Source organism: Sarcophilus harrisii, chromosome 1 (assembly GCF_902635505.1).
Source record: "Sarcophilus harrisii chromosome 1, mSarHar1.11, whole genome shotgun sequence".
Lineage (NCBI taxonomy): Eukaryota > Metazoa > Chordata > Mammalia > Dasyuromorphia > Dasyuridae > Sarcophilus > Sarcophilus harrisii.
The window spans coordinates 84,143,837-84,171,067 of record NC_045426.1 but is presented as its reverse complement, the minus strand read 5'-3'; the positions used below and the strand labels follow the sequence as shown (position 1 = coordinate 84,171,067).

General features: G+C 46.0%; 1 protein-coding gene across 1 annotated transcript; it reads right to left on the bottom strand.

Annotated features, from left to right (window-relative positions):
* Positions 1-1,604: 1,604 nt before the first annotated feature.
* On the bottom strand, positions 1,605-27,231 carry CAMKV (CaM kinase like vesicle associated). The gene is made up of 11 exons (XM_031959051.1): positions 26,720-27,231; positions 9,214-9,321; positions 8,716-8,847; positions 8,113-8,187; positions 7,395-7,533; positions 6,499-6,619; positions 6,131-6,206; positions 5,884-6,020; positions 5,544-5,622; positions 4,019-4,106; positions 1,605-3,760 (listed from the first exon to the last, which is right to left on the bottom strand). The coding sequence occupies exons 2-11, from the start codon at positions 9,306-9,308 to the stop codon at positions 3,170-3,172; spliced, it is 1,533 nt and encodes a 510-aa protein (XP_031814911.1). The 5' UTR covers positions 9,309-9,321; positions 26,720-27,231; the 3' UTR covers positions 1,605-3,169.

The following is a 27,231-nucleotide window of genomic DNA, read 5'->3' as shown; positions in this document are numbered from 1 at the left end:
AGGTTTTTGAACATGAGTCTTCTGACTCCGTGCCCAGTGCTCAGATTATCTGCTTCGCCATCTAGCTGTCTGCCTGACACAGAGTAATTGACTGATTAAGGAGGGTGGCAAGTTCCCGGCCTTAGGACCAATATCCTGGGAGCTCAAGTCCCCTGCCCGTATGTCTCCAGGAAACACTTCTCCCCTCTCCTTACTGTCCTTCAGATCACTCTGCCTCAGCCTTTGTTAGGGGATCCAGACTGAATCAAGTCCCACAGTGCCGATGCAGTCCGTATATCCCCCAAATAATCTACCTTTATGTATTCTTCAGCTTATTCCAGGGGTCCTGAAACTACGGCCTCGGGCCAGATGCAGCAGCTGAGGACGTTTATCCCCCTCACCCAGGGCTATGAAGTTCTTTATTTAAAGGCCCACAAAACAAAGTGTTTTTTTGTTTTTTTTAACTATAGTCCGGCCCTCCAACAGTCTGAGGGACAGTGAACTGGCCCCCTATTTTAAAAGTTTGAGGCCCTGTTTGGCAGTGACTCTGAAAATCAGCTACTTGAATTAAGCCACAGAACTAAGATATTAAAGGCTTGAGCCCAGCAACCTTACACCTATTGGAACCAAGTTATCTCCTTGAGGTAGAGAGGCAATGTGCCCAGAGAATGGCTCTTTGATTCCATCTATAATAGATATAAATCCCGGCTGGTGGGAATATCGTGCCCTTCTGCAAGCAGGTGAAGAACAGATTTACAGCTAGGCCATGTCTGTCTCTACTAACCCAAGCCATCAAGATAGTATATGTTAGGGTTGGGTATTGTGGCAACACCAGGAAGAAAAGGGGAGGTGAGAAAAATTGGCTGTTGGGAAAAGCTGGTCCCACAAAGAACAAACTTGTTATTTATAAATACTAATCAATGTTCAATTGAATTGGTAAACTGAAGCTAAAAGACTAACCTTAGTTATTCTGTCATTCCCTAAGAAGCTAGTTCTTTTTCAGGTGCTTCTGGAAAAACAAGGCTTTTTATGAGCCTTGAACCCCCAGAAAATCTTACGTTAATGACTCTAGGGAGAACAAGAATTGAAAAATAAAATAATATCACCTATACTTAGAATGGTGCCTGTTCTATAGTAAATGCTTCATAAATGCTTTTGACTAAGTGATTTTATGGAGTTGAGATTGGGAACCCAGAGAGGAACCAGGAAGAAGCTGCTATGATATCAAAAATCTGAGCCCCCCTAAGCCATCTCAACCTTTGATCTCATCTTACCATCTGTCAAATGGCATAAGAAGCCCCGCTCTCCATACCATCATTTCTTACACTAAGTTGGCTCTCTAATGCCCAGAAACTTTTGGGAATGAAGGATTGTACAAATCCTAATTTTGGTGCTGGATGGCGTCCATAACACAGACCCACCAAATTCCCATAATTTCAGGACAATGAAGTTACCAGGGAACCCAGGCCACTGCTGGTGCCTTCCTTCCCAGAACTAGTAAATACAGCAAGATGAGCTTACCCCATTGTCCGTCAGCGCACCCCGGTGTTTAGTTTTCTCTCTTCATAAGGCTGACCCAGGTGGGGGCGGCGCAGTGGGACAGAGTGAGGCGGGTGGGCAGGAGGCTTTGGCAAGGTGACATTTATTTGCCAATTACAGCAAGACGCACAGTCTAGCCCTGCTGGCCTCTGAGCGCCACATCAAACCCACGGGCATGCAGGGGGAGCTGGGGCACAACCATTGCAGAAACCCTCAGGCAAGGGGCAAGAAGCCTTGAGCCTGGGGTAGGGACATAGGGGCAGGGGGATGGCATAGCTGCCCCCGCCCTTAGCAGCAGGTTCTTACAAGGGGTTCCTGCCATGTTCCTTCCCTTGATCCTTAGCTCCCTCGTATGAGGGACCAATGGAACCCAGCCCACATTCTCACCTATCAGAAAAAGAAACTTGGGATTCCTTCAGGACCCCTGCAAGGTTAGCAAGGTGTTGTGTTCTAGACCTCCCTCCAGGCCCTAGTGGGGGACGGGACGGGACTGAAGAACACTGAGTTTTTCTACCTCCATGTTATTGGTGAAATGGGTGATAGAGAAATCAATTCATGAAGAGGCAGATCCCCAAAATATACAAACAATAGGAAATTGATATATTGAGGGTACTTTTGGGTTTGGGTAATGGGTTGATAGCCTGAGAGGAAAGAAGAGGGCTGGGCTGGAACAAGTAGGACTTTGAAACCAACTGACCTTTGGCCCCTGCTCCCACATGTGGGTGACCATAATACAGAGACCGTATCATCTGATCCCTCCTTCTTTCCCTTCAACCTTTCTGCTCATTCCCATAAGGACTCAGGTCTCAGCTCAAGCCATCCCTACTGCTCCTCTACCCTCAAGAGCTGTCTCTCTCTCCCTTGGCCCACTGCATTTTTTAGGACTGCTTCAAAGCTGTGAGGATGAGACTAAGAAGCAAGGATGAGGTCCCCAGCAACGACTTCTAAGAAGGTCAGGCTGGATTGCATTCAGGACAGCTTCTCTTTGCATCTGTATACACTTTGCTAAAACACATTTTTTAAATCACACCCACTCTTTTTCTCCTTTCTAAGGTCATGGAGTATAGTAGAGAGGGTCATTCTTGAGCTCTGGGCTCAATCATTCTGTCATCTTCTGCCCCTAACCTTTCTGTCCATGTGCAGAGAGGGAGTCAGACATGCACCAGAGAGGCTGAGGGGGTCACCTTGATCCCTCACCCCACAACCTCACCACATGACCAGCTCTCAGGGGAAGTGGACAGGACTTCCACATCTGGGAGTGGACAGGACCTGTGGGGCTTAGGGGAATCATGACGGAAGAGGGGCAGTGTCCCTAGAGCAGTGTCCAGCAAGGAACAGAAATAGGGGAAGCCAGTAAAAGACAAAAAAAAAAGCCACAAAAAGTCCATGCAGGGGCCGGGGCCAGCCAGGGCCTCCCCCACCCACTCGCACATACAGAAGAAGAGACAGCTCTCTTGTAGCCCCTAGGGATCCATCCCACAGGGGAGGGGGTCAGGCCATACCCCCTAGCCACAGGTTGCCGCATGGCTTGGCTAGCCTGTGGCCCTTCCAAGAAACAGGGGTTGTCATGCCAGTGACTCTATGTACAGTGAGACCCTCCCCCATGCCCACCCTCCCTTTCGCCCTCCCCCCACCCATTCCCCTGTCCGGCTCAGCCGGTCTCGCTCCTGGCCTCCGGGGCGGAGCTGGCAGCCTCTTCTCCTTTACACGTGGACGGAGCCTGTACCGACTGGACCCCCGAAGCTGTGCTGTCCGGTTGGGCCGGGGCCAGCTCGGGGGGCACAGCTGCCTTGGAAGCAGACGTGTTGCTGCTTTGGGGGGCTGGTGTCGTGTGCTCTTCTGTAGCAGGGGTGGCTCTCCCTCCACTTGCCGGCGTGGCGCTTCCATCCGTGGCCGGGGTGGCACTCCTGTCGGTGGCTGGGGTGACGCTGCCGTCGGTGGCCGGGGTGACGCTGCCATCGGTGGCTGGGGTGACGCTGCCGTCGGTGGCCGGGGTGGCGCTCCTGTCAGTAGCCGGGGTGATGCTGCCGTCGGTGGCCGACGCATCACCGCTTTTGGCAGCAGGTGCGGCGGCGCTCTCTGCGGCCGGAGCGGAAGCGGCGCCGCTTGGGGCTGCGGCTGTGGCCCCCCCACCTGCCGCCGGGTTGGCAGTGTCCGTGGCTGGAGCAGCCTGGGCAGCGGCTGCATTGGACTGCTCTGGAGCCCGCAGCCGTTTCATGAGCGTGGTGACACGGACAGCTTTCTGGAAGGAGGAAAAGTGCTCAAATGAAGAGGAAATATGGCAAACACACCTGAAGGTGATACCTGAAATAATTTTCTAAGCACTGCTGACCCCAGGGCCTCTGCTGGGCTCTCTGAACCCACTTCTGGACTAGACAAAGGCAGGTGGGTTATTCAGAGGTTCAGTCCTTGAGGAAGAGAAAATTCACTCATGGGGAAAAGGGTCAGAAACACTGAGGTGGGAGAGAGATGGAAAGGGGTTCCCCCCCCCCGCCAATACCTTCCACTTGGCCCTGGCAAAATTCTTCTCAATCTGGGCGCAAACTCCATCCTTGATGTTTTTATCTGAAGCAGCATTTCCTGAAATCCTAGAAGAGCATAAAGGAGTGAATCCCCAGATTCCTTTAGTGCCAAGCCTCTTCTCCGTACAGAACCCTAAACTGGGCCTAAGCCCACCCCCTGTTTCCCGAGCTGACAGCTCCTGGTTGGGATAAATCCCTACTGAGGATTTAGAAGCATAAGATTTTAGATGTGAAAGATGTCTTAACTCCTCATTTTTAGAGATGAGGAAACATCCTTGAAAGCAAAATGTTCTGATGGGTTGGAGCTACAGTCAGACGGATAATTAGTTAAGGGATTATAGCATGTTATATCACGTCATGTCATGTCATATTATATTATATAATAGCAGTACAGAACTAACTTGTCTTTAGGGAGCTTCCTAAGTGAAACAGAGAATATTATAAAATAAGAATGCTCCATCAAATACAGGTGGCTAAGCCCAGATACAGGTGGAGGGTCCCTAGAGATAAGATGCAATTCTCTCAGGGAGGCCATGATGCTGTTACTCTCATCCCAGCACAAAGAGGAATCCCAATGGCCAAGCTAGCCATGGGAGCACTTACATTAGGAATTGAGGGAATTGAACTGGGTAGATTTCCTAAACATTGTCTAATTACCCTACCTTCTCAGATTTCTGAATGTGTATATATGTGTATGTGTACTCAGGAGGACCTGAGTTCAAATCTGGTCTCAGACACTTAATACTTCCTAGCTGTGTGGCCTTGAGCAAATCACTTAACACCAATTGCCTGAGCAGAAAAAAGAAAAAAAATGCTTTTAGCTCTAGAGATATGAAAAGAAGGAATAGTAAAAAGATCAGATGCAAGGGAAGGGAACCCAGACATGACAGTAGTAGCAAGAGGATATAGTAATTAGGGGTTGGGTAGAACAGATCTCTAAACTCAGGGAACAAGTCAGCTCAGAAATAAGGAAGAATGAGGACACTCCTGGGCTTGAATTGGCATTCAGGAGTCAGGGAAGTTTTAATAGAGTATAAAATCAACCAAAATGGCCTGAAGTTAAGAGGAAATCCAGGAGGCTCCTTACCTCTAATAAGGGACCAATCCCAGACCCATCAATCTCTTCATTAGAACCTGCTCCCAACATGTAGGGTTTAGAAGTAACTACACTTAGTTAAAGGATTATTCCCTTATTCAGGTTGTACCATATTAAATATCTTCTCCCCAGAGTTAGCCTATAGTCCCTCCAATGCTGACCTTCACCCTCTCCAGTGCCATACTCCGTTGTGGGCCAATGCTAGGTCTTAATGCCTAATGTTCTGGTGCTGGTGGGGTACAACCTCCAGGATGTGCCACTCTGTTCATCGTTTCTCTGGGGAGTACCCTTCATCCAAGACCCACTCACTCACTCACACACTACTCTTTCCAAAGTCCTGTGGGACATGAACCCCCTAGCCCATTCTCTGACTTGGACATAACCAAGAAGGTCAGGAAACCACTCACCATTCATGGGAGATAGCCTCTTCAGCAGTGATTCTCTGGTCCTGCTCCACTTCCATCAATCGGGTCACTAAATCTTTGGCTGTAGAGAGGAAGGTTTGTGTTCCAGTTGAGAGATGGGAGAGGGAAAGGAGGAACTGAGTATGATAATCCATTAGAAAGGAAGAGAGGGATCCTGGAAATTGTCCAGGATAGAGTGGGTCTGAGTCCTTATAGTGAGAGGCAACCTGGGAGGTTCCAAAAGATAAAAGCTAGGGGATAAATCATTGTGGGAGAAGATGGGACAAAAAATGGACCAGAGAGAAGGAGGCCCCGGGGCTTTAGGTCTACGTGGACTTCTCACCTGCCTGTGAGATGTCATCCCAGTATGGTGAGTCAAACTCGTAGTCTCCAGCAAGGATCTTGCGAAACAAGTTTTTGTCATGGTTTTCATATTCATCTTCTTCCACCTCCTCATAAAAGGGGGGGTTTCCTGACAGCCTACAGTCCAGAGTGAGGAGAGGAATCCCTAAGTATAGCCTACCAGAAGGCCACATCTCTTTCCTTCCCTCTTCCCTTCACCCCCCTCTTCTCTCGCTCTTCCTACTCACAGAATGTACATGATGACTCCAATTGCCCAGCAATCCACAGGCCGTCCATACCTCTGTCGGCCGACTACCTCAGGAGCTGCAACCATGGAGTCCATCAGTGTCACACCCCCCAACTAACCCCATCTGGGTTTCCCCAACCCACGGGGTTCTGCTTATCCTCTCTCTATCCACCTGGATCTTGGGAGAAATGTCCCAAAGTATATCTAGATATATATGGGGGAAGGGGTTTTTCTGAGGGTAAAGAGGGTAGTGATGGAGACCCATCTTTTAGGGGCAGTTAAGCAGCTCTTGGGACTTGTTTCCTCCTTCTCTTCCTATTCCCTCTTCTCTATTTTCCCTACCCCCATCCCAAAATTCCCATTCCTTGCCCAGGTATTCTGGGGTCCCGCAGGGTTCCTTGATGAGTCCATTCTCTAGCTTGGCCAAGTGGAAGTCGCTGATGACAATCTTGGAATTCTTCAGCCGGTTGTAGTATACCAGATTCTCCAACTACCACCAGGTCACATAAGTGGGAGAAGATCCTGTGAGATCCTCTTGGGAAATAGCCTGGTGCTCAAAGACCCAGCCCTTCCTGCACCACGGAAACACCATGCTCTGCCAGAGACACCTGTATCCCACCCCAGTTCCAGTCCCTTTCCTTCCCTATCATGAAGTTAACAGAATTTGACTTAGAAGGCGCCCTGCAGATTATCTCGTTCTCTCCTCCCACCATCATTTTACAAAGTTGGAAACTGAGTTCCGAGAAGATCACAAAAAAGGATAGAGATTCAAATTGAGGTGCTCAGATTCTAAATCTAGGGGTCTTTCAAATCTGGAATCTTTGTTCTAGGGCCTTCAAATCCTTGCCATCCAGCCCCCAACCCCTCTTCCTATTAGAGTCACCTCCCAATTATCTATGTAAATGAAGAAGAACCTCCATTATGAGGTATAGCTAATCTAAACTAATGGATAATTTCCAAACACATTTCACTATTTTTTCTGCATATCATTTTTTACTTGTTATCTAAAGGCATATCGCTCCTAGTAATTCGCTTTACTGATTACTTTAATGCAGGCTAAATGATGTAAATTTATGTCCCCCAAGTACCCATTGCCTGATAGCAGGGGTAAGTGTAAGGGAGAGTCAGTCAGACATTACAAATTTAACTGGATATTTCATAAAAATGCTTGAAACCTGGACGAGTGAGAGCTTTCCCTCCCCAGTACAAAGCCCCAAGCCACTCATCCCCTCTAGTCCTTTCTCCACCCCAGGCCAAGGCTACACCTTGAGGTTTCGATGCACAATCTTCAGGGAATGCAGGTAGGCCACGGCCTCCAGGACTTGCCGCACCACGTTGCTTGTGTCTCGCTCTGAGTAGTATCCCTGGTCCAAAATCCAGTCAAACACTTCCCTCCCTGTGGCCCTGTGGAACAAGGAAACTTGAGCCCTTTCCCCACATATGATTCCTGAGACATCTCCTAGCTTGGACATGGTAGGCCAAGAGACTGGGATAGCCTAAATACTCTGGGAGGACACTAGAAGAGTTATTTTAATGCCAAAGCCAGAATGTCTTCACCAGCTAGGCTGCTCCCAGTTTGACCCAAGACTCTGTGGATCTTAATGAGCGTGGAGGCAGGAGGCTGGCTAACCTGGAGAAGTTCCCACATGTGCTGGAGCCTAGAGAGAGCCTGAGAAAGGGGCACAGATGCCAGAAAAGGGAGCCTGCCAACCATTCTCCAGGGGAAAGGCAGGATCTTGGAACTCCTCTTGGGGAGTTGGCAGAGAATAAGTGGTAAAGAATTCAGAAGGACCAGGTTTTCTCTAGGCCACTGCCAACCTAGGGACATCTTGTTACTTTGTCTGCCAGGGAGCTCTCAGCCTTTGGGCAGGAGGTGAGGGAAGGACATTAGCAGTAGAAGGAGAGAACAGAGGGAGATTTCAGGGTAAGCCAAAGGTGGGTACATGATTGGGGACCCCAGAATCCACATCCTCCCCTACTCACAGCTCCAAGAAAATGAAGTATTCTTTGCGGGTCACAAACACGTCCACCAGCTGCAGGATGTTGGGGTGCTTCACCCTAAGGCCAGAGGTGGGAATGGGGAATCACGACCCCCAGATTTGGAAAGGGCCTCCAAGGCCACAATCCATGCATAGACCTAAGATTCTTCTCCAACAGGAAGGAAGTGGGGGATATTTGCAAAGGCCCTGAACTGCTTTGCTGCAATAAATTTGGGGATTGGGATGCTAGCTGGGGCTCTTCGTTCTGAAGGGAAACTAGAAGAACTGAAGGGAGGATGGAAGGCATGCAAGGAAGTAGAGACTGGTGTCCAAACCAGGTGCTGGGGATGGTGACTAGCCATCCATAGCAAATCAAGGGGCCAAAGAGCAACTTGAAGACTCTCTGGAATGAGGGAAAAGCTCTCATTACTGATCCATGCTTCTCCCATCTTCTCTCCAATCCTTTCCTTTTCCATTACGTCATCTTTACTCTTTCTCCCTCACAACTTCTTTTCCTCTTTTTTTCACTCCCATGCACCCATCCCTACCCACACCTGTTGGGTTTCAGTCCCAGGACTGGGGTCAGAAGCCATCTTCTCACACTCACATTTTCAGGATGATGATCTCATTCTTGGCCGCTTTGCGCACCTTCCGCCCATCTCTCTTTAGGAACTTCTTACAGGTATGCAGCTTCCCTGTCGCCTTATCCTTGGCTCGAAAAATCTCGCAGAACTCCTCCCTGCAGCCCGGTGCCCTGTTTAGCTTGAGTACATTCCCCCCTTTGCTTCCTTCCCCCAGGATCATATAATCAAATGATTTTAGAATTGGAAGTATCTTGGAGATCTAACCAACCTGTCTCATTATTCATATGAGGGAAAAGGATCTTAGAGAGATGGAGTGATTGGTCCAAGTTCATACAAATGGGCAAGAATTCGAACTCAGATCCTTTGATTTCAAATCCAATTTCACTCTCTCTCTACGTGTCTCTCTTTCTTTGTATCTCCACCCTACAAGATGATTTCCCTCTTCTTCTCTCCTTTCCCCCTTTCCCTATTGGTGCCCTATGTGAGATATCTCACCCCTTCCTCCAGGGCCCAGTACTCACGTTTTGATGACCTGCCCCAAGTCATATCTGTCTGTCACCTCAGATGGCTGATTATAGTCCTTCTTTTCTCCCAGAGTCACACAGCCAAACGGCATTGCCGGACCCGGTCTGCAGGGAAGAACAAAAGCATAGTTAATCTTGGGGCCTCACTTCCCATAGTGCACCTTCCCTTAGGCTCTTGCATGGGTAACCCCACAGAACCCTCTGATGACAGTGGATAGTTGTCTAGGGAAAACTGAGCTGCCTCCCAACCCCAAGACTCCACTTGTTTCTTTCCCACCAGATCTCTGGGCCAATTTGCTCCTTAGCAATAATAATATTAACAATAAGCTCCATTTCCATGGCATTTTAAGATTTGCTCCACAGCAATAATAATAACTATAAGCTACATTTCCTTGGCATTTTAAGATCTGCAAAGCTCCCTCCTCAAAAAAACAGCTATATAAAGTAAGTCATATAAATATCATCATCTCCATTTTATAAATAAGGATCTTAATTCTCTGAAAAGTCAAGGAAAAAGCAACATTAGAGCTTATACCCAGGATTTGAATCCAGAGCTCCTGAATCCAAGGCCATTTTTGACTGCACCATGCTTTTTCCTCTGAGCAACATGCTAATTCTGAGAAAAGTGTATTCTCTCTGCCAGGTTGAGGCTAGGCAGAGCCCAGAAATAGGAGTTCGGTATCTCCCAAACCAGAAGTCTGACTTAAATGTATTTTTGACTCAGAGACTGGTTCGAGTATATTGCCTCCATCCCAGCACCCTACCCACAGCTTAGCCTGGGCTCATTCCTCCCTGCCCCTGATCACACTGCCCACCCAGGCCCATGGCAGCTGAGCCCCCAGTGCCAACCAGAAACCTGTCCCTGAATTCAGCAAGATTTTTCATCTACATTTACAAAGGAAATTGGGGTTTGGTTCTTTTCTACTAGACAGGATTTGCTGCACAGGGCCTTGAATTTGCAGGATTTGTTTCTGTCTGGATTTAGATCACAGACTTTAGGGCTCGAAGGAACCTTAGATCATCTAGTCCAATGCCCTCATTTACAAGTGAGGAAAAAGATCCCCAGAGAGGCTGCTGGGGGGTACAGAGCCAACATTCAAACTCAGTCCTCTGATGTCAGAGCTGCTTCTACTATGACACTCCCAGGCTTTTTTAAAGGAGTGTTTAAAATAGGATTTGATTTACATAAATTTTATTTATATGCAACTTTTTCAGGAACAAATCTATTGAATAAGACAAGGTCACCTTTTAAAACAGCTTTTGTGCATAGCTCTGTGCACGGTGCCGTAAGGTACGTCAGGCCCATCCTCAGCTTACACTCAAGGCTACCTCCGTAATCAGTCCTCTATAAAGTCTGTATTTCTCTTCAGCTTCTGTACACAACATGCTTTTGATTTGAATTGTTGCATGGGATATAAATACATAATCCATTTTTTATCTGACCTACAATTTCATTGACAGAGAGAACCTGCAATGAAGACTTTCATTTTCCAATGCAGAAAGGAATTTTTTTCTGAAACTTAAGAGTCTTAAAATTGCCAGGGCTACTGAGAGGTTAAGTGACTTGCTCAGAGTCTCATGTTATATATATGTAATAGGACTGGAACTCAGGTCTTTCTGACCCCAAGGCCAGCTCACTATCCACATCACTTGATTGCCTCTGACATATAACATATTTCCAATAAATGACTGAGTTCATCTGATTTGATAATACTTTGCTTATCATATGCTAAGTTGTATTAATTTATTTGTTTACGTGTTTTTCTTGCCCATTAAACTATATGCTCTACGATGTGTCTCTACAAAGGACCTACCTCAAGAATATGCACATAGTCAGTATTTCATGAAGAGTATGTTCAATGAATGAACAAATGAATTTACACATGTAAATAGACAAGAAAGCAGAATTATATGTATTTTAAATTTTTAATAGTATTTTATTTTTCCAAACACATACAAAGATAATTTTTAGCATTCACCTTTGCAAAATATCATGTTCCCAATTTTTCTCCCTCTTTTTCCTCCCCAAGATAGTAAGCAATTTGTTATAGGTTAAACATGTGCAATTCTAGAAGTATATTTTTGCAGTAGAGAGCTTAGGAGACCTTGCCTCAATTTTAGTTTGGGTGGAATGAAATGGGGAATGTCCCCTAAGGGACAGGCCCAGGAACTATATCGTGGAGCTCAAGCTCCTGTTGCTTCCTCCAGAACAACTGTAAAAGGGCTGATGATAGGAGGATCTATGTCCAGTGGAGCACAGGTTTTATAGTTCTCTGGGCAGTTTCCTCAGTACAACTGGGACAGTTATCACCTATAAAATAGTGAGGGGTCATCAGAAGTAGGTGGGGAGCCAGCAACATAGATGTCATTGTCTATTCTCCCTCCCCACTCTTATGTCTGACTTGCCTTTTGTGGGGATATCTCAATTTATGCTAAGAACTTCTGAGGCAGGCAATTATCCATTACTAAAGGGGTCCATTTTTATTATCTTTTTGCAAAAGAAAGGACAAAGCAAGGTCCTGAGCCTCTACATATCCCCATCTCCAGTTGGATCTGAAGGGAAGTAAGATGAAATATCTTAGCTCCTTTGGGCCATCAGACAGTAGACTAGTAGACTTAAATGTTTTCAATTTGCGATCCTTTTTTGCCCAAGAAATTTTTACATGACTCCAGGTATATAAATATACAAAATCAAATATTTACTGATAACAAATCATAATTTCACAACCTTCACATTCTTAAGAAGCTGGGAAGTAGAGAATGACATTTTAGATTCTCCCCCTATTGATTGTCAGAGGGCCCATGTCTTTCAGCTTTTGCACTGACCATCCCTCATGTCTGAAATGTATTTCTTCCTCATTTGCACCTGATACAGTCCTTCTCTTCCTTCAAAATGCAGTCTACACATCTCCTTCTTCATGAGGCCTTTTTTGATCTTCCCATTCATTCCTTCCCATATGGCCTTGTATTTTTAACTTCTACTTATTTGTCATTATTCTCGTTATATTTATTCTGTATATATTTATGTTGTACTTATCACCTCCATTGAAATGTAAGTTTCTTATGTTTAAAGGGCTATAGAAATGTTGCAGCATTGTCATTATTGGGTCTGTATCCCAAAGAGATCGTAAAAACATGTGCAAAAATGTTTGTAACAGCTATTTTTGTAGTGACAAGGAATTGGAAATTGAGTGGATGCCCATCAATTCGGGGATTGGCTGAACAAGTTATGGTATGTGAATGTAAGGGAATATTATTATTCTATAAGAAACAATCAGCTGAATGATTTTAGAAAAGCCTGGAAAGACTTACATGAACTGATGCTAAGTGAAATAAGCAGAACCAGAGAACTCTGTGCACTGTAACAACAAGATTATGTGATGATCAACTGTGATAGACTTAGTTCTTCTTAGCGATGCAGTGATCCAAGACAATTCCAATAGACTTTGGTTGGAAAATGCTATTCATGTCTAGAGAGAGAACTATGGAGGACTGAAGAATACTATTTTTACCTTTTGTGTTCATTTGTTTGTTTGCTTTTTCTTTCTCATGATTTTTTCCCTTTTGGTCTGATTTTTCTTATACAATATGACAAATATGGAAATATGTTTAAAATGACTACACATGTATAACCTGTATCAGATTGCTTGTTGTTTTTGGGAGAGGGGAGATAAAAGAGGGAGGGAGAAAAATTCTAAAACACAGAATTTTACAAAAATGAATGCTGAAAACTATCTTCACAGGTATCTGGAAAAATAAAATGCCACTGAGAAAAAATAAATTAATAATATTAAGGACAATAAAACAAAAATGTTTACTGGGGCCTCATACATATAATTAAGTAGCTGGGTCATTTTTTGTACATGTGTGTATACATATATATATATAAATATATATATGCATCTATATGTATATACCTATATTTAGACACACACAAACACACCCTAGCTACAAAAATTAGCTATCTGAAGAGCTTATTTTGGAGCTGACCAATATTTTAAAAAGGACCATTTTGGGTTGAAAAATCATTCTGATCTAAAAAGTATTAAACATTAAATAAATCATCAAAGTTGTAACCAAAAAAATGTAAGTTCCTTGAGAGTAGGGATTGTTTCATTCATCAGAGGCAGCTGAGTGTTACGGTGGGCAAATGTGCCAGGGCTGGAAGCAGTACAGACCTGAATTCAAATCCAGTCTCAGACACTTATTAGCTGTGTGATCCTGGACCTCTGTCTGCTTCACTAAAGTCTACTGTAAAATGGAAAAAAATAGCATTACAGCGAAATATTTTTAAAAGTAATTATTAGCACCTGAAACATAGTAGGTACTTAATAAATGCTTATTCCCTGTCATTCCTCACATTGAATGACTGATTGATTTTTAATCTCCAATGGCACAGAGCATACTATATGGAGATAGAAGCAAAAGCATTCACATAGGCTTTGGTTATTTATTAACCATCTGCCTCACTGATATTCTCAAGATTTTTCCTCTGGTGCTGTCACATTTTATTTTGTAAATTTACTTATTTATGTTCATTTTTTCATCCTTTCTTTTATAGTATAAGCTTTCAGAGGGCAAGGCCTGCTTCTTTTTCTACTTTTTTATTCCCAGTGTCTAGTACAAAATCTTGCACACTTAATAAATACTTGTTGAACTTAATTATACAAATCACTGTACTCGCATGGGCCTGTTTCCACATTTCAAAAATGGAAATAATAATAATGTCTACCTTGCATGGGGCTGTTGAGAAGATGAAATAAAGACAATGAATAAAAAGGGAGTTTTTGAAGGTCTTTGGAAACTTTAGCATGTGTCTGAGGCTTCAGTCAGTAGGACCAATAGATAGGAAAGTGTTTAGCAAATAAAAAACAGCAGACTCTAAGCACCTTTAGGATGCCAACAATATACTGGGTTTCTCAAGGGCCCAGGAAAGAAAGCATGATTTCAGATAGTGTTCAATTATGAATTCTCAGTAAGGAACAACATTCAAAACCAGAAAATCATCTTGCCATTGTAAAACTCAGATAGTTCAGATCTCAAGGCACCTACCAGACCAGAGAAATCTCTATGGCTAGAGATCTGTGTTGAAAATTCAGAGTCCATAATCTCAAAGTTAAAAGAGGTATCTGGGGAGGATACTGGGGAATTGAGGAGGTGTTTCTGGTCCTGATCTCTATCTGGCCTCCACTGGACCCAGAATGTCACAGTATTACCTCCCTGATATCATGGTCCTTTCTTTGACAAGGACAAATAATAATCTCTGGCTCACGGGCAGGTTTGATGAGATATACTCTATTTCCTCTTCTGCTCCCCATACTTCTTCCCACCCCCAATATTCTACCTTGGGATATCATTTCTAATTATTTTTATTTATCATCCTTGGAATGTCTAGTATGAGCAAGGCACTGTGTTAGATAGTTTGGGGACACACATATGCACTATAAATAAATAAATACCTACAAACTAGATAACTAGATAGATAGATAATTAGACAGATAAATCAGAATGTACCTTCCCTTAAGAAACATACATTTTACAATGAGCCCTAAAATATAAATGATGTAAACAAATGCTATGATAAAAAGCGGTAAAGAGAGCTCAAACAAGATTTGATGGGAGGAGGGGGCTGGTATTTGAGCTGAGCCTTAAAGCAGGAATGGGATTTGGATGGAAGGGACACATGGGTAGAGCATTGGATTAAACTCGAGTTCAAATCCTTTTTCAGTTGCCTTACTGTGTGACCCTGAATAAGTCACATAATTTCTTGATAGGTCAGTCTTCTCATCTATACAATAGGGATAATAATAGCTTCTATCTCCCAGGGCTGTTGTGAGGCTCAAGAGAGAGAACATATAGAAGACATTTTGCAAGCCTACAGTGATCTATAAATGCTATTATTGCTATTAACATGAGCATTGGGATGGAATTGAAATTAGGAGTTTATTTTTACACTTAGTCAAAATCTGTCATCATATTCCCATTCCTCTTTGTTCTGTCCTCTGAGACCAAGCAGAATAAAACTAAATCCCTCTTCCAAATGATGGTCCTTCAGACGCTCAAAGACAGCTTTCATATCTCTTAAATTTTCTCTTCCACAAGGCAAACAGCCCTTCTTCCATCTCCTTCCATGAATCCTCATAGGACATAATCTGGATATAATCTCCTGATCGTTCTTCTCCAGCTGGGTTCTAAGGTCATCAAGTCCTATCCAACCATAGTGAAGAGTCTTCCTCAGAGTCAGAAAAGACGGACTTAAGGTCTGACCTCAAGCACATCCTGATCATGTAATGCTGGGAAAGTCAAAGAAGCTTTCAGTGCTCCTCCAAAACTTTCTAAGACCACAGGGAGAGAAGAGTTGCTAATTTACATCAGTAGAGAGAGGGTTTGCATTCTGGAAGTTCCTGACACCAGTGAAATCCAAGATCTGCCCTCCCTCCTGAAATGGCAATTTACATACATCTAAGGGTTTTCGATAACATATTATCTATTTTTACCAGTTATAGTTGATCAAATGTGATATTTGTGATTGTTATTGCTGCAGAAATAGGGTCCCTTGTTAATCATTTAAGCCCAGACGATGACACAAGATTCATAGTCTCATGAGAGGGCACAGTGGTGGGTGGCTAAGGTCTGGAGCCCCTGGCTGTGGCTTTAAACAACATTTCTAGAACTTAGCAATTGGATGACTGTGATCAAGTCCCTAAAAATCTCTGTTTCCTCCTCATAATATCCATTCAAGATCCTTGCTATATACCTCTCAGGGTTGTTTTGCAAGTACTTGAGAAGCTTGAATGAGCTGCACAAATGGGAATCCTCCCTGCTCTCTAAAACCCCTAACTCAGCTGCTTGCATTCTTCCATATGGTGGCAACTGGGGATCATCCACCCCTTAGTGGCTTATATGCAAGGACCCACAATTTTTTGGAACTGCCACAGACTTTGCTTGAAATAAGCCGCAAAGGGATCGAGGGTACTTTTGGATCCAGAGTTCTAGAAAAAATCCTAATCTCTTTTTTTTTGTAGATAGAGCTGGAGGACTCCAAGATCAGATTCACTTGATGCATTAGCTAATTTTGTTGAATAGCTCTTATTTCTCTTTCTTTTTAATTCCCTCTAAATGCAGCAATTGAAAAGGGAGGTCAGAAGAATGTGTTTGAAAGGGAAAGTGATTTTTAAAAAGATATCAATAATTTTTTAATTAAAAAAGAGAAATAGTCAAGAACAAAAGGAAATGGAAGCAAGAGGGGAGATTTCAAGCCGAACCTTGGTTTTCCCAGGGGATGACATGTCCAGAGTTCCTATTTCCAGTCCTACATGTTCCTTGGAGCACCAAAGTGGATAGATTATCAGGAGACTCGTCTGTCTGAGTTCAAATCTGGCTACAGACACTTACTATTTATATGATCCTGGACAAAGTACTTAACCCTCAAGTTTCCTCATCTATAAAATGAATTGTAGAAGGAAATGGCAAACTGCTCCAGGATTTTTGCCAAGAAAACCCCAAACAGGGTCACAAAGAGTTGAACACAACTGAAATGACTAAATAATAACAACATGCTCCTTGGCAGGAGATTGGGGAAGTGTAAATTCACTGTGCCTTCTCTCTCTCTGGACAGTCCTTCCACAGGCAGATCAATGCCTAAGGGCACTTGTTAGAAGGCAGTCTTTGCTGGGTTACAGTGGCCAAAACAATTCATCACTTGTTGGACAGCCCTCTGGTGATAAGCGTAGCTAGGCAAGTCCTCGAACAACAGATGTATAATGCCATCACCCAAGCCTTCCTGGCAGCTTTTTCTGCTTGTTAGCTCTATCCATCTGGAAGGCCAGCAGAGCCTTCCAGAGCCGAAGGCTTTTCTCCACGCCATAAGGCAACAGAGGAAGACTTTAGCAAAAGCACTGCATTAAAACAAGGTTAAACCCATCTCATCATCCCATTCCAGTCAGCTATTATTGACTGAACACCTACTTTGTGCTAAGCCACAGTCAGACAAATAAAAGATCTGGAGAATAGCCATTCTTTTAGGAACCTTCTTGTCTGAGTTTTTTTTTTCTTACTTCATAGCCTGATCCCTTCCCACCTTTCCAGATAGTTTATACATCATTTTCTTTCACAATCTTTGATCCAGTCAAACTAACTTTCTTGAAGTTCCTCATACACAGTGTTCTATCCCCTGCTTTTCCAGAGCACTGGCTATTCTTCATGCCTGAAATGCTCTCCGTCCTCATTTCTGCTTCTGTTTTCTTTACTATTCAGCTAATACACCATCTTTTGGAATAGTTTTTCCTTTCCTAATCTCCCCAGCTGCTAGGGTCTCACTCAATAATTACCTTGTGTTATTTCATATACACACACACATATCATCTCCATCCACTGAAGGTAAGCTCTGTAAGGGCTACTTCATTTCTGTCTTTGCAGCCTTAGCAAATAGTGCAAATAGTAGGTTCTTAATAAATGTTTATTGATTGGTTTCTCTCTACTAGCCCAGTTGAGAATCGACCATAATCTCATTTTGCAGCATTCAAGGCAGGACGTGGGAGCTTTCTTGAATGCAGGCCCTCTGTCCCATCCTATTGGGATTCCAGGGTCCCACTGGCACTGGTGTCATGAGGTCTCAGAAGCTCTATATTCAACTGTGAAGGCAATGGGATGGAGGATAGATACAATGATAGCCATAGACTTCAATGGATCCTATTATTTTCCTCTTTTTCTTCTGCTCCCATATTCCCTCCCCCCCAGAAGGGCACCTCTGCCAGGCCCCATCAGGCTCCTGATATTCCTTTTCACTAGAATGGTCTTCCTCTAACCTCTACCTAATAAAATCTGGATTTTCTTCCAACTTAAATAGTGCCTCTATTTTTTTTTTTTTACCACACAACCAGAACAGAGTTCTCCATCCTCTCCAGGGATCCATTGTTAAAAATATAATTACTTTTTATATAATGGGTTTCCTTTGTAATCCTGTGTATTTTATTCTATGCATTAAAAAATCATTATTCTGGCTGGGGGTGATAAGCTCATGTGTAATTGCTGATGTTGGGGCTGGTGGATCACTTGGGCTGAGGAGATCTGAGCTGTAGCACTAAAGCTGAATGGGATGTCTGCTCTAAGTTTGGTACCAAAATGGTGAGCCCCCAGTGATAGGGAACTACCATCTAGTAGATTGGAAACAGAGCAGATCTAAGCTTTCATATCCATCAACAACAGAACTGGGTCTGTGAGAGGCTGCTTCACCCCCAGTCTTGAAACAATAGAGGGCTATTGTTCAATCATTTCAGTCATGTCTGATTCTTTGGGACCCCATTTTGGAGTTTTCTTGACAAAGATGCTGGGGTGCTTTGTCATTTCCTTCTCTTAGTGTATTTTACAAATGAGGAAAGTGAGGCAAATGGTTAAGTGACAGTTAATGAGTATCTGAGACCAATAAGGAGACCCTGTCTTTAAAAAAGCAAACCCCCACATTTTTAAAGAAGGGTTCTGTAGGTTTTGCCAGCCTACCAAAGGAAATCCATGGCACAGAAGAGGATAAAAACTCTTGCTGTAAGTTCTCCACTGCCCTCTCTAGTTCTTTAATGGCAGCGATTACATTCTGTCTTGTAGTGGTTTGTTTATCTTACTCCTGTTAGATTGGAAGCTCCTGGAAGGGAAAGAGAGACCAAGCTTGACTCAGTTCTGTTTCCCCGGTATACAAGTACTCAAATGAATCCATGGGATGGAAGAATGGCAGGCAGGGAAGGAGCCTGCTGGGACGATGGTGTAATGGAAAGAATTCTGACTTGGGGTTCAAATTCTAATTTTACTTCCCATTGTATAACCCTGGATTCCTTCTCTTGTGGCCTCAAGTTTTCTCATCTACAGAGTGAAATGGGGAGGTTGGATCAAACAATCTTTAAGGCACCATATAGCTCTAAATATTCTTGTTCTACAATATTCCAGATGGTAAGTCAAGTGTCTATGATTTTGTTAGCTTGCCTATTTCTTCAATGTGGAAACATTTTTTTAAACCAACACAAACCAAAGGAGATAAGTCTTAGGAAGGTGTCTCGGGCTCAGAAAGGTTAAGTGATTTTGCTCATGGTAAGTGTCAAAGGAAGAATCTGAAGGCAGATCTTCCTAACCCCAGCACCTTATCTGCTAGGCTGAAACTGTCTCTGAAGAGTGAGCTCCTTCATGATTATAAAGAAATTCAGATTCTGCCTATGATACTTATTGATGTAAATGGATCACCACCGTTAAGAGAAGATTCTGTATACAGAATCTCTTCCTCTTCTTGTCTTTCTGGAAAGCCCATCTCGATGACCCCCAGGTAATATGTCTCCATCTGCTACAAGGAGATAGAGGCTTTCCCCTGGAGCAGTCCTAAGGAGGCTCCGCTAGCCCTGCCCCCTCGGGACAAAGGTTCAGAAGGTTACCTGCTAATCTCTGCATTGGGGGGACAGGGCCCGGCTCACCCTCAGCTGGAAGTCTTTGCTTCCTTGAAGCTCTTTTGCTCCCCAGGAAAGAATCCACATTTAACAGAAAGGGCCCTCCCTACAGTAAACCTGATTCCTTCATTCTAACCAAATCCCTCCTGCTGCAGCCTGGCCAGTCTCAGACACTGGAACAAAACAGCGAGCCAGACAACAGGGAGCGTTTTGGTTCTTCCCAGGGTAACAATAAGGCCCTCTTCATGCCCCCTCCCCCTCCCCACTCTTCGCCCACTCTCACCATCTGCTCCCCAACTGCATTGATGCCTTGTTGAGATACTGAGCACTCACTGAACTTCCCTCCCTCCCTCAACTGCCTCCCAGCCTGTTCTCACCTCTGGAACCTGGTCCCTGGTCCCCCCTCTACCTCACTGCCCCCTCTAATTCCTTCTTTCCCAGAACTTGAGAGGTTAAACTCCTGCTGGCCAGAGAAATCCAAATCCATCTCTAAATCTGATGAACTCGCTATCATCACAGTCGGGGAGGGGGTGCACCCAGAACTCCAGCCATCATCAGCCTCCTGAGCCTCCTGCCTCCCATTTGAAGAAGTTAGGGGCTGCTTGTAGCCCTCTCTCTGGACTAAAGGGTGAGTTAGAGGTCCCAGTATTAAAAGCCCCTGAACCTCCCTGAACCCTAAGATTTCTCTATCTCTTACTACGCGTGAGCTGAATATCAACATGAGGAAGACATGTATATAATTTAATCACATATATTCCATACAGGTACACAGATGTACTTTGACACGCCAGGCTCAGTTATCTCACTGTGAACAACAGAACTCTCCTGAGACCAGATCTCTTGCTACATCTCCCACTGTAAAGCGGTAAGACATCAACAAAAGGAATATCTGTACAACAAATAGATTCGTATTCAACCCGGGTATACAAGTGCCCTTTCACATATCAGGCCTCAGTTTCTCCACTGTAAAGGCCAGAGAGAGGAAGAGAGGAAGTGGAGATAAAAGGACAAGGAGGAACTAGTCTTGTCACTGATCCTTGCTCCTGTTTCCCTGGGATACACATCCTGCCTGTTGCTGAAGGTTGTTTTCCATATTTTAATGGTGTATTTTAATGGTGTGCTACTGCCCTGAGGGTTTGTTTTGTTTAAAAAAAAAAAAAAGGAAACTGAAAAATAGAATAAATGAGAAGCTGGAGGGGAGGAGAAGAGAGGATTTAACCTAAGACTATCTTCTTCCCCCATCTTCACCATCCCTTGATAAATGATCTCCAAAGCCTAACTCATTTCAATTTATCTTAATTTGAAGTTCTGACTGTATTCAAATCACGTAATCTTTCTGGGGCTCAGTGTCTTCATCTGTAAAATGAAAGTGCTACAAGAACTCTAAATCCTAGACCCTTTCAAAAGACTCCCCCCTCCCTTCAGGGAACTTCTTTACCTTAACTTGGAATAACCTGAATCTATTCTTCCTTCCCTAAGACGTACTCCCTGCCAAATGCCCACTGGCTTTCCCTTAATATGGTCTCTCTCTGAGTGTAGCTGTCGTAGAAAGGAATGAACCACCTCTAACCCAGCCTTAAATGTTGTTAAGGTCAAGTGCATGAGCCTGACCAATCCCTCTGGAGTTCTGAATTATTTAAGAAGGATGCTGAGACTCGGGGGATGTGGGAGTAACTCATTGTCAGGACGCTTCTCTGAATCAGAGTGGTCCTGGAGTTGAGGAGAGTGACTCACCTGCTACTGAGCTCTAGGGAATCTCTAGCCAGGCAGGGGACTTGAGCCTCTAGATCCCCAGCTGTGCCCTGGCTGACTCTGGGAGGGCTTGTCTCTGTGGGTCAGTCTTTTTCTGCCCCGATACCGGTCCCCCCTGTTCTTATTGTTATTGAGGGCAAGTCTCTCTGGATCTGAGTTTCTTCCATCTAAGAAAGTGTAGGGGTCAAATTGGATGAAATCTAAAATAGCTTTCCTTCCTAAATCCTAAAATCTCTTTGGTCACAGACTGGCAAAAGGTCCTTTTCTTTCTTCCTATCCCCCCCGTCCCCCCTCCCCCCAAAAAACCCTGTCTTATTCTCACTTACTTTGGGGCTGCCTGGGGGTCAGAGCCTGCATGAGCTGGCAGTATCTAGACACAGCCAACTGCCTCCCCCTCCCACTGGGTCACAGGGAGGGAGGCAGAGAGGGAAAGAAGGAGAAAGGGAGGGAGGGCCCCCTGCTCTCTTCTCACTGTGGCTGCTGTTACCGACACCTCCTGATTTAGTGGCAGCTGTGAATATCATCTCTGCCTGTGGCCTCCCCCATCTACCCTGAAAAACCTCTAGGGACCCAGGAACCCCTAGCCTGTCTCCTCAGGGAAGTGACCCATCCCATATTGTTCTAGAGCCTTCATATATCAGGAACTCTTCCTTTCTCCTCCTCCTCCTTTCTTCAGCCAACATGGGGCCTCCCTTGCCTCCAGGAGGGTAAAACTGGCCTGATTTGACACCTTCTTGTCTCCCCCTGAGCACCACAGTCCCGGGCAGTGCAAGTCAGTGGGATCTGTTCAGCTTTTTCTCCAGCTGATTATAGTAATTAGGGTTTAGCATCCAAGGTTCAGGCTCCTGCAGCTTCCTTCCAGGGGAAGGGGAAATGGGTAAAACAAGACTCCTGCCCTCAAGAAATCATGATGTAATAGTGTCGAAAGACCCAGGATCCAGTACCTGCTTTGCAATTTGCTGCCTGTGTGACTTTGGAAAAACCATTCAACCTCTCTGGGCCTTCATTTTCTCTTCTGTAAAATTAAGTGGTTCTATTTGATGATCTCTAAGGTTTCTTTCAGTTCTGAGTTTTATGGTCTCATTCTCATTTGCTTTGGTTGATTCAACTCTTCCCATAATTGTGACTCCATCCTCCTAACCTTTCAATTTTCCCAGATGCTCAGGACTGAGTTTTTAGGATTTTGTTTGGTGGTGATGGGGATCAGATTTCATATCCTCTCCCTCCAGTAGCTATAAAGCTGCCCCCTCCAATAAGGATGGAAAAAAGCTGAATCTAAAGCCTGGAGATTTTATCCTTCATGGTACTAAGATTTGACTCTTGCTCCCTCAGCCACCTATAAGCAGTTTCCTCCCCCCAAGGAAATTAGGGAGCTCCCCCCCCCACCCTGTCACTTTCCACCACATATACTTTTCAATCAGTCGTGGTGGGGGAAATCTTCTGAAAGGCAGTGAAGAGAAAGGGGATGAACATCTATCAGGAAACATGAGCAGGTGTTTCTATGGCAATGGAAGTTTTAAAAGAGGGGAGGGGGTGGGGAGAAAGGGAATTAATGGGCCTGACAGCCAGCCCCCTCTTGTCATTAGGTAGGGTATCTAACTCTATTACTGCTGGGTGAGGTTTCTTTCTCACACCACAGCCCAACCATCCTTGGAGGGGGCTAAGAGGTGAGAAAGGAGGAAAGAGGAAAAGGGGGAAGGGGGGAGGAGAGAGGTAGAACCAGAGGTTAGATAATATTCCTTCCTAACTCTTAGTTTCTGTTATTCTTAGGCTGAGAGGTGGGAGAATGGAGAAAGGCAGACATTGAAAGTAAAAGAGAAACAAAGGAGAGAGGTAGAAAAAGATGGAGAGACTGAGAACAGGTGTATGAAAGCAAGTGAAAGACAAAGTGAATAAAATCAAAGAACTTTGTTGGGGGGGGGCAGGGAAAAGAAGATCCTTAGCAGTACTGGTGAAACATAATGAGAAAAAGCAATAGAGGGAGAAGAGAGAGGGTGGCCAAAAGAACTGGAGAGAGGAAGCATGAGAACTGCAGAGTGAATGGTAGAGAGGAGAAGGGAGAAGAGAGAGAGGGAAAAACAGTGAATATACTTTTTTTGGTAGGAAGGTCATCAGAGCTATGATGTTAGAGTACTTTAGGGAACCCCTAAAGTATACACTGGCAGTTCCAGTCCTTGAAGATAGAAAAGGACAGGAAGCTGTTACTGGTGCCTTCCTATTTCTCTCGAATACTGGCTGTTCCTCCTCCTCCTCATACCCCCAAATCTGAAAGAGGAGTAGAGATGAAGGTATGGGAGGAAAAGTACTGGATTTTCATTCCCTGGAGCTAGGAGAAAGGTCCCAGCCAAACCTCCCAACCAGGCCAGACACATCAGGGAACAGGAAGAACAGCCAGTTGCTTTAAATTGTTCTAACCCCTCCGTACCACAATGTCTCCCAGAGGATGGAAAAGGAGTACCTTGGGTCTTAACACTGCATCAGGGCCATGAATTGGAAAAACAGGGGCAGGCAGGTCAGTCACAATTCACCTAGGAAATACTGTAGCACCACCCTCAGCACCCACTCTAGTCTTACTCTCTTTCCTGCCTGCCATCACAGGCATTCAGGAGGAAAAATAGCTAGAATTTCTCATTAGCGTCAACATGTCGGAAGAATTTGGGGAAGAAATAGAGAAGCTTTGAGAGTCTAGATCTGAGCCAGCCCCAGACTAGACCCTCCCATCTTTTGTGTTCCATACCCAATCTGCCCTGACCACTTTTCCTAGAATCCTCCAAGCTCCCTCTTCTCCTTATCCCCCACAAAGCAAGAACTATGGAGCAGGAGGTGTGGCTGAAGAGCTAGGAGCTGGGGAAAAACAAAGCTTAAGGTCACTAGGACTGCTTTAGTCTCCATCTCTGACTAGTGCAGGCCCTCCCCTCCAGGGGTCTATTAGGAGATACAACTGAAGAAGGAAAAAACGGTTGAGTCTTTCTGTAGCTCAAAGTACAGTAGTGTCAGTTGCATAATCTCATTTCTTCCCCTGTGCCTCAGTTTCTCCCCAGTCCTCTACCTTAGGGCTCACAGCAGTGAGAGCTGGGGGAGGAAGAAAAATTGGGGTTCCAGGGAGGAGATAGTTGGAAGACAGACCTAAGGACAATGCAGGAGGGTAGTGTCACCAAGAGGCAAGACGGCCACTTCTAAAACAGTGATCTCACTGAAGTAGCCATAAAACCCCAGCCCTTTACACACACAGCCCCCAGAAATGAGGACAGGGAGGCTATCTATTCTCCATCTCTCAGCCCCTCCTGCCCAGTCCCCAGACAGCACCCCACTGTTGAACACCCAGAATGGTGAGTGAAATTAATTTCATAGGTGGGGAGATCAGAGCCCCAGGAACTAATTTGCAGTATGAAATTGTATTTCAGGAAACAATGGCCCTCATCCCTGACTGCTAGGAGAGCTAGAGCCATGTTCTGATCTTCAGGGCTCACCCAATTATCCTTTTCTACCTGTAATTATTGTCCAGAGGATCATCCAATCCCTGGAGAATTGGGGAGTAGGAAGGTGTCTCATGCTGTCACTGGAAGGCCCCACCCCATCATATCCAGGACTCCTCAGATTTCAGTTGAGAATGGGGTTTACAGAGGAGTTGGGACACACAGAGAAGCTCAGGCCTCTGTCTTTCCTCCAGTCTCTGCTCCTCACTCCCATTTCTCGGAAGAGAATGAATATGAATACCATACCCCTGGTCCAGTGTCAGGGAACTGCCCACTGTTACCAGGCTGGAGGGGATCCGAGGGATACAGAAAGAGGAAGCTTTCTTTTGGGAGGGAGGGGTTCCAAACCATTAGAGGGGGAGTTTGTTCAGGAGGCAGTGGGACACAATTTCTTGGGCGGCGCAGCAGTGGGGACAAAGGTAATACAGGACGATGGATTGTCTGGGGTTCTAGGGATGGGAGGGGGAATGTTTCTAGAAACGAGGTTCCCCAGGACAGAAAGTGGGAGACACTAGGGAGGGGCTTAATTGGAAGTTCACAGCTGGGCATCCTGCCAAAGGCAGAACCAGCCTCCCCTCTCCCATTTCCCCTTCCCCACCCATACATACACACAATGTATGCTTCCCAAATCACAAGCTGAGTACCTCAAGAACCTGAGGACTCTTCTCCTGCCAGATAGGTCAGTTATCTCTGCTCCTTCCCCCCCCCCCCACCTTCAGCTTCCATTCTAAGAAAATTGCCTCATAGATGGAGCTCCTACATACACATATATGCACAGTGCACAGATTAAAGAGCCCTAACCCCCTCCCCCCAGTCAGGAACATGTGCCTGTTAGCCCCTCCCCCATCTCACTCGTGCACATGTGTCCGCACCCACGCCCCTCTCCCCCCATCACCGACCAGAACACATGGACCCCGCACTCATGGGCACCTGGCCTACACGTGAGCACCCCAGCCCCGACCAAGCCCTTTGGCCGTGGCAGGAACAACCCTGCCTCCAAGCTCTGGCCCAAGGAGTGGGGGATGAGGGTCTTTAGCCCGGATTCCAAAATGGGTTAACTCCTTCTCTCCCAGCCCCCACCCAAATCTACTCTTCCAGCCCCCTGGGCGTTTTGTCACCAGTAAAGAACTCCCGGTTGTCATGGAAATTAGTGCCTGGTCGGAGCATAAAGAGAGGATTGGGGGATCCCTCCGGGGATACAGGAAGGGGTGGGGGGGGATGGAACTTAGGGAGCCGAGCAAGGGGAAGGGAAATAGCCAAAACAAACGCTCCCGGGACCCCGGAGAGCCCTGCACGCAGTAGGTGCTACTCCACAGATGCCGATTTAATTACATTTTGATTTGGGTCAGCCTACCGCAGATTTGGCTCCCAGCAGAGCTGGCCTTTCTGCACCCAGGGCTTTGGGTCTCGTACGTCCAGAGGCGAGGGTGTAAGCAGGGGCCGCGGGGTGAGGGGATCTGGAGGAGTACCCATCGTTCGGGGGGAGCTGCTCCGGAGAACTTTGGCTCGCAGACCCTTTCTAGACCCGGAGCACCCCTCCCCCCGCTCCGTGGGGAGCCCGCGTGTTCAGCCTGACAGGCTGCTCAGTTAGGCTGTCACAGCTGGTCTTCGCTGCCCCCTCCCCGACTTCCCCGTTAGGGCCCCGGCAAGCCGCAGAACAAGCGCGCTCCCCCCATCCTCGCCCCAGCACACACACACACACACACACACACACCTCAGGCTGCTGCTCCCCAAACCTCCAACCTCAACGAATTTAAGCCCCCCTCCCCCCTCCCGGGCCAGGGGTCTCTGGGGCTCCCCCAGGGCCAAGCCGCGGGGGTCCTAACCCCGCCACGGGGCTCCGAGACCCACCTGCAGCGCCTGTCCCGTCACGAGGAGGAAGCCGCTGGCTCGAGGCTCCAGGGGCTCCGGAGGCTCCGGGGACGCCGCAGCTGGCGGCAGGACAGCGTCCGCTCGGGGCGGGGGAGATGCGGCGCCGAGTCCAGCCGCTCCCCAGCTCCGCGAGCCTCCAGCATCGCCCGCCGCTCCCCAGCGCAAAATTCGCACCGGGGGCCGGGGGCGGGTCGGAGGGGGTGGAGCTTTCTCCTATTCGGGCCCGCCCCCGTAGGGGAGGAGCCACGCGTCTGGGGTGCGGGGTGGGGGTGGGGGGAGGGAGTGAGGAGGAAACAAAACGCACTGGTGACTCACCCGGGCTGCCTAGCCCCCTCTTCGGCCCTAGTACTCAGGAGAGCTTCCGGCGGTATCTGAGCCCCAGCCCAGCAGAGGACCCCTTTCCCCAACTTTTGATTCACCGCAGCCCTCCAGTGCCTCCCCCACTCTGTATGCAGGAAAAGAATTATAAAAACCTGCCACGGAGCAGGCAG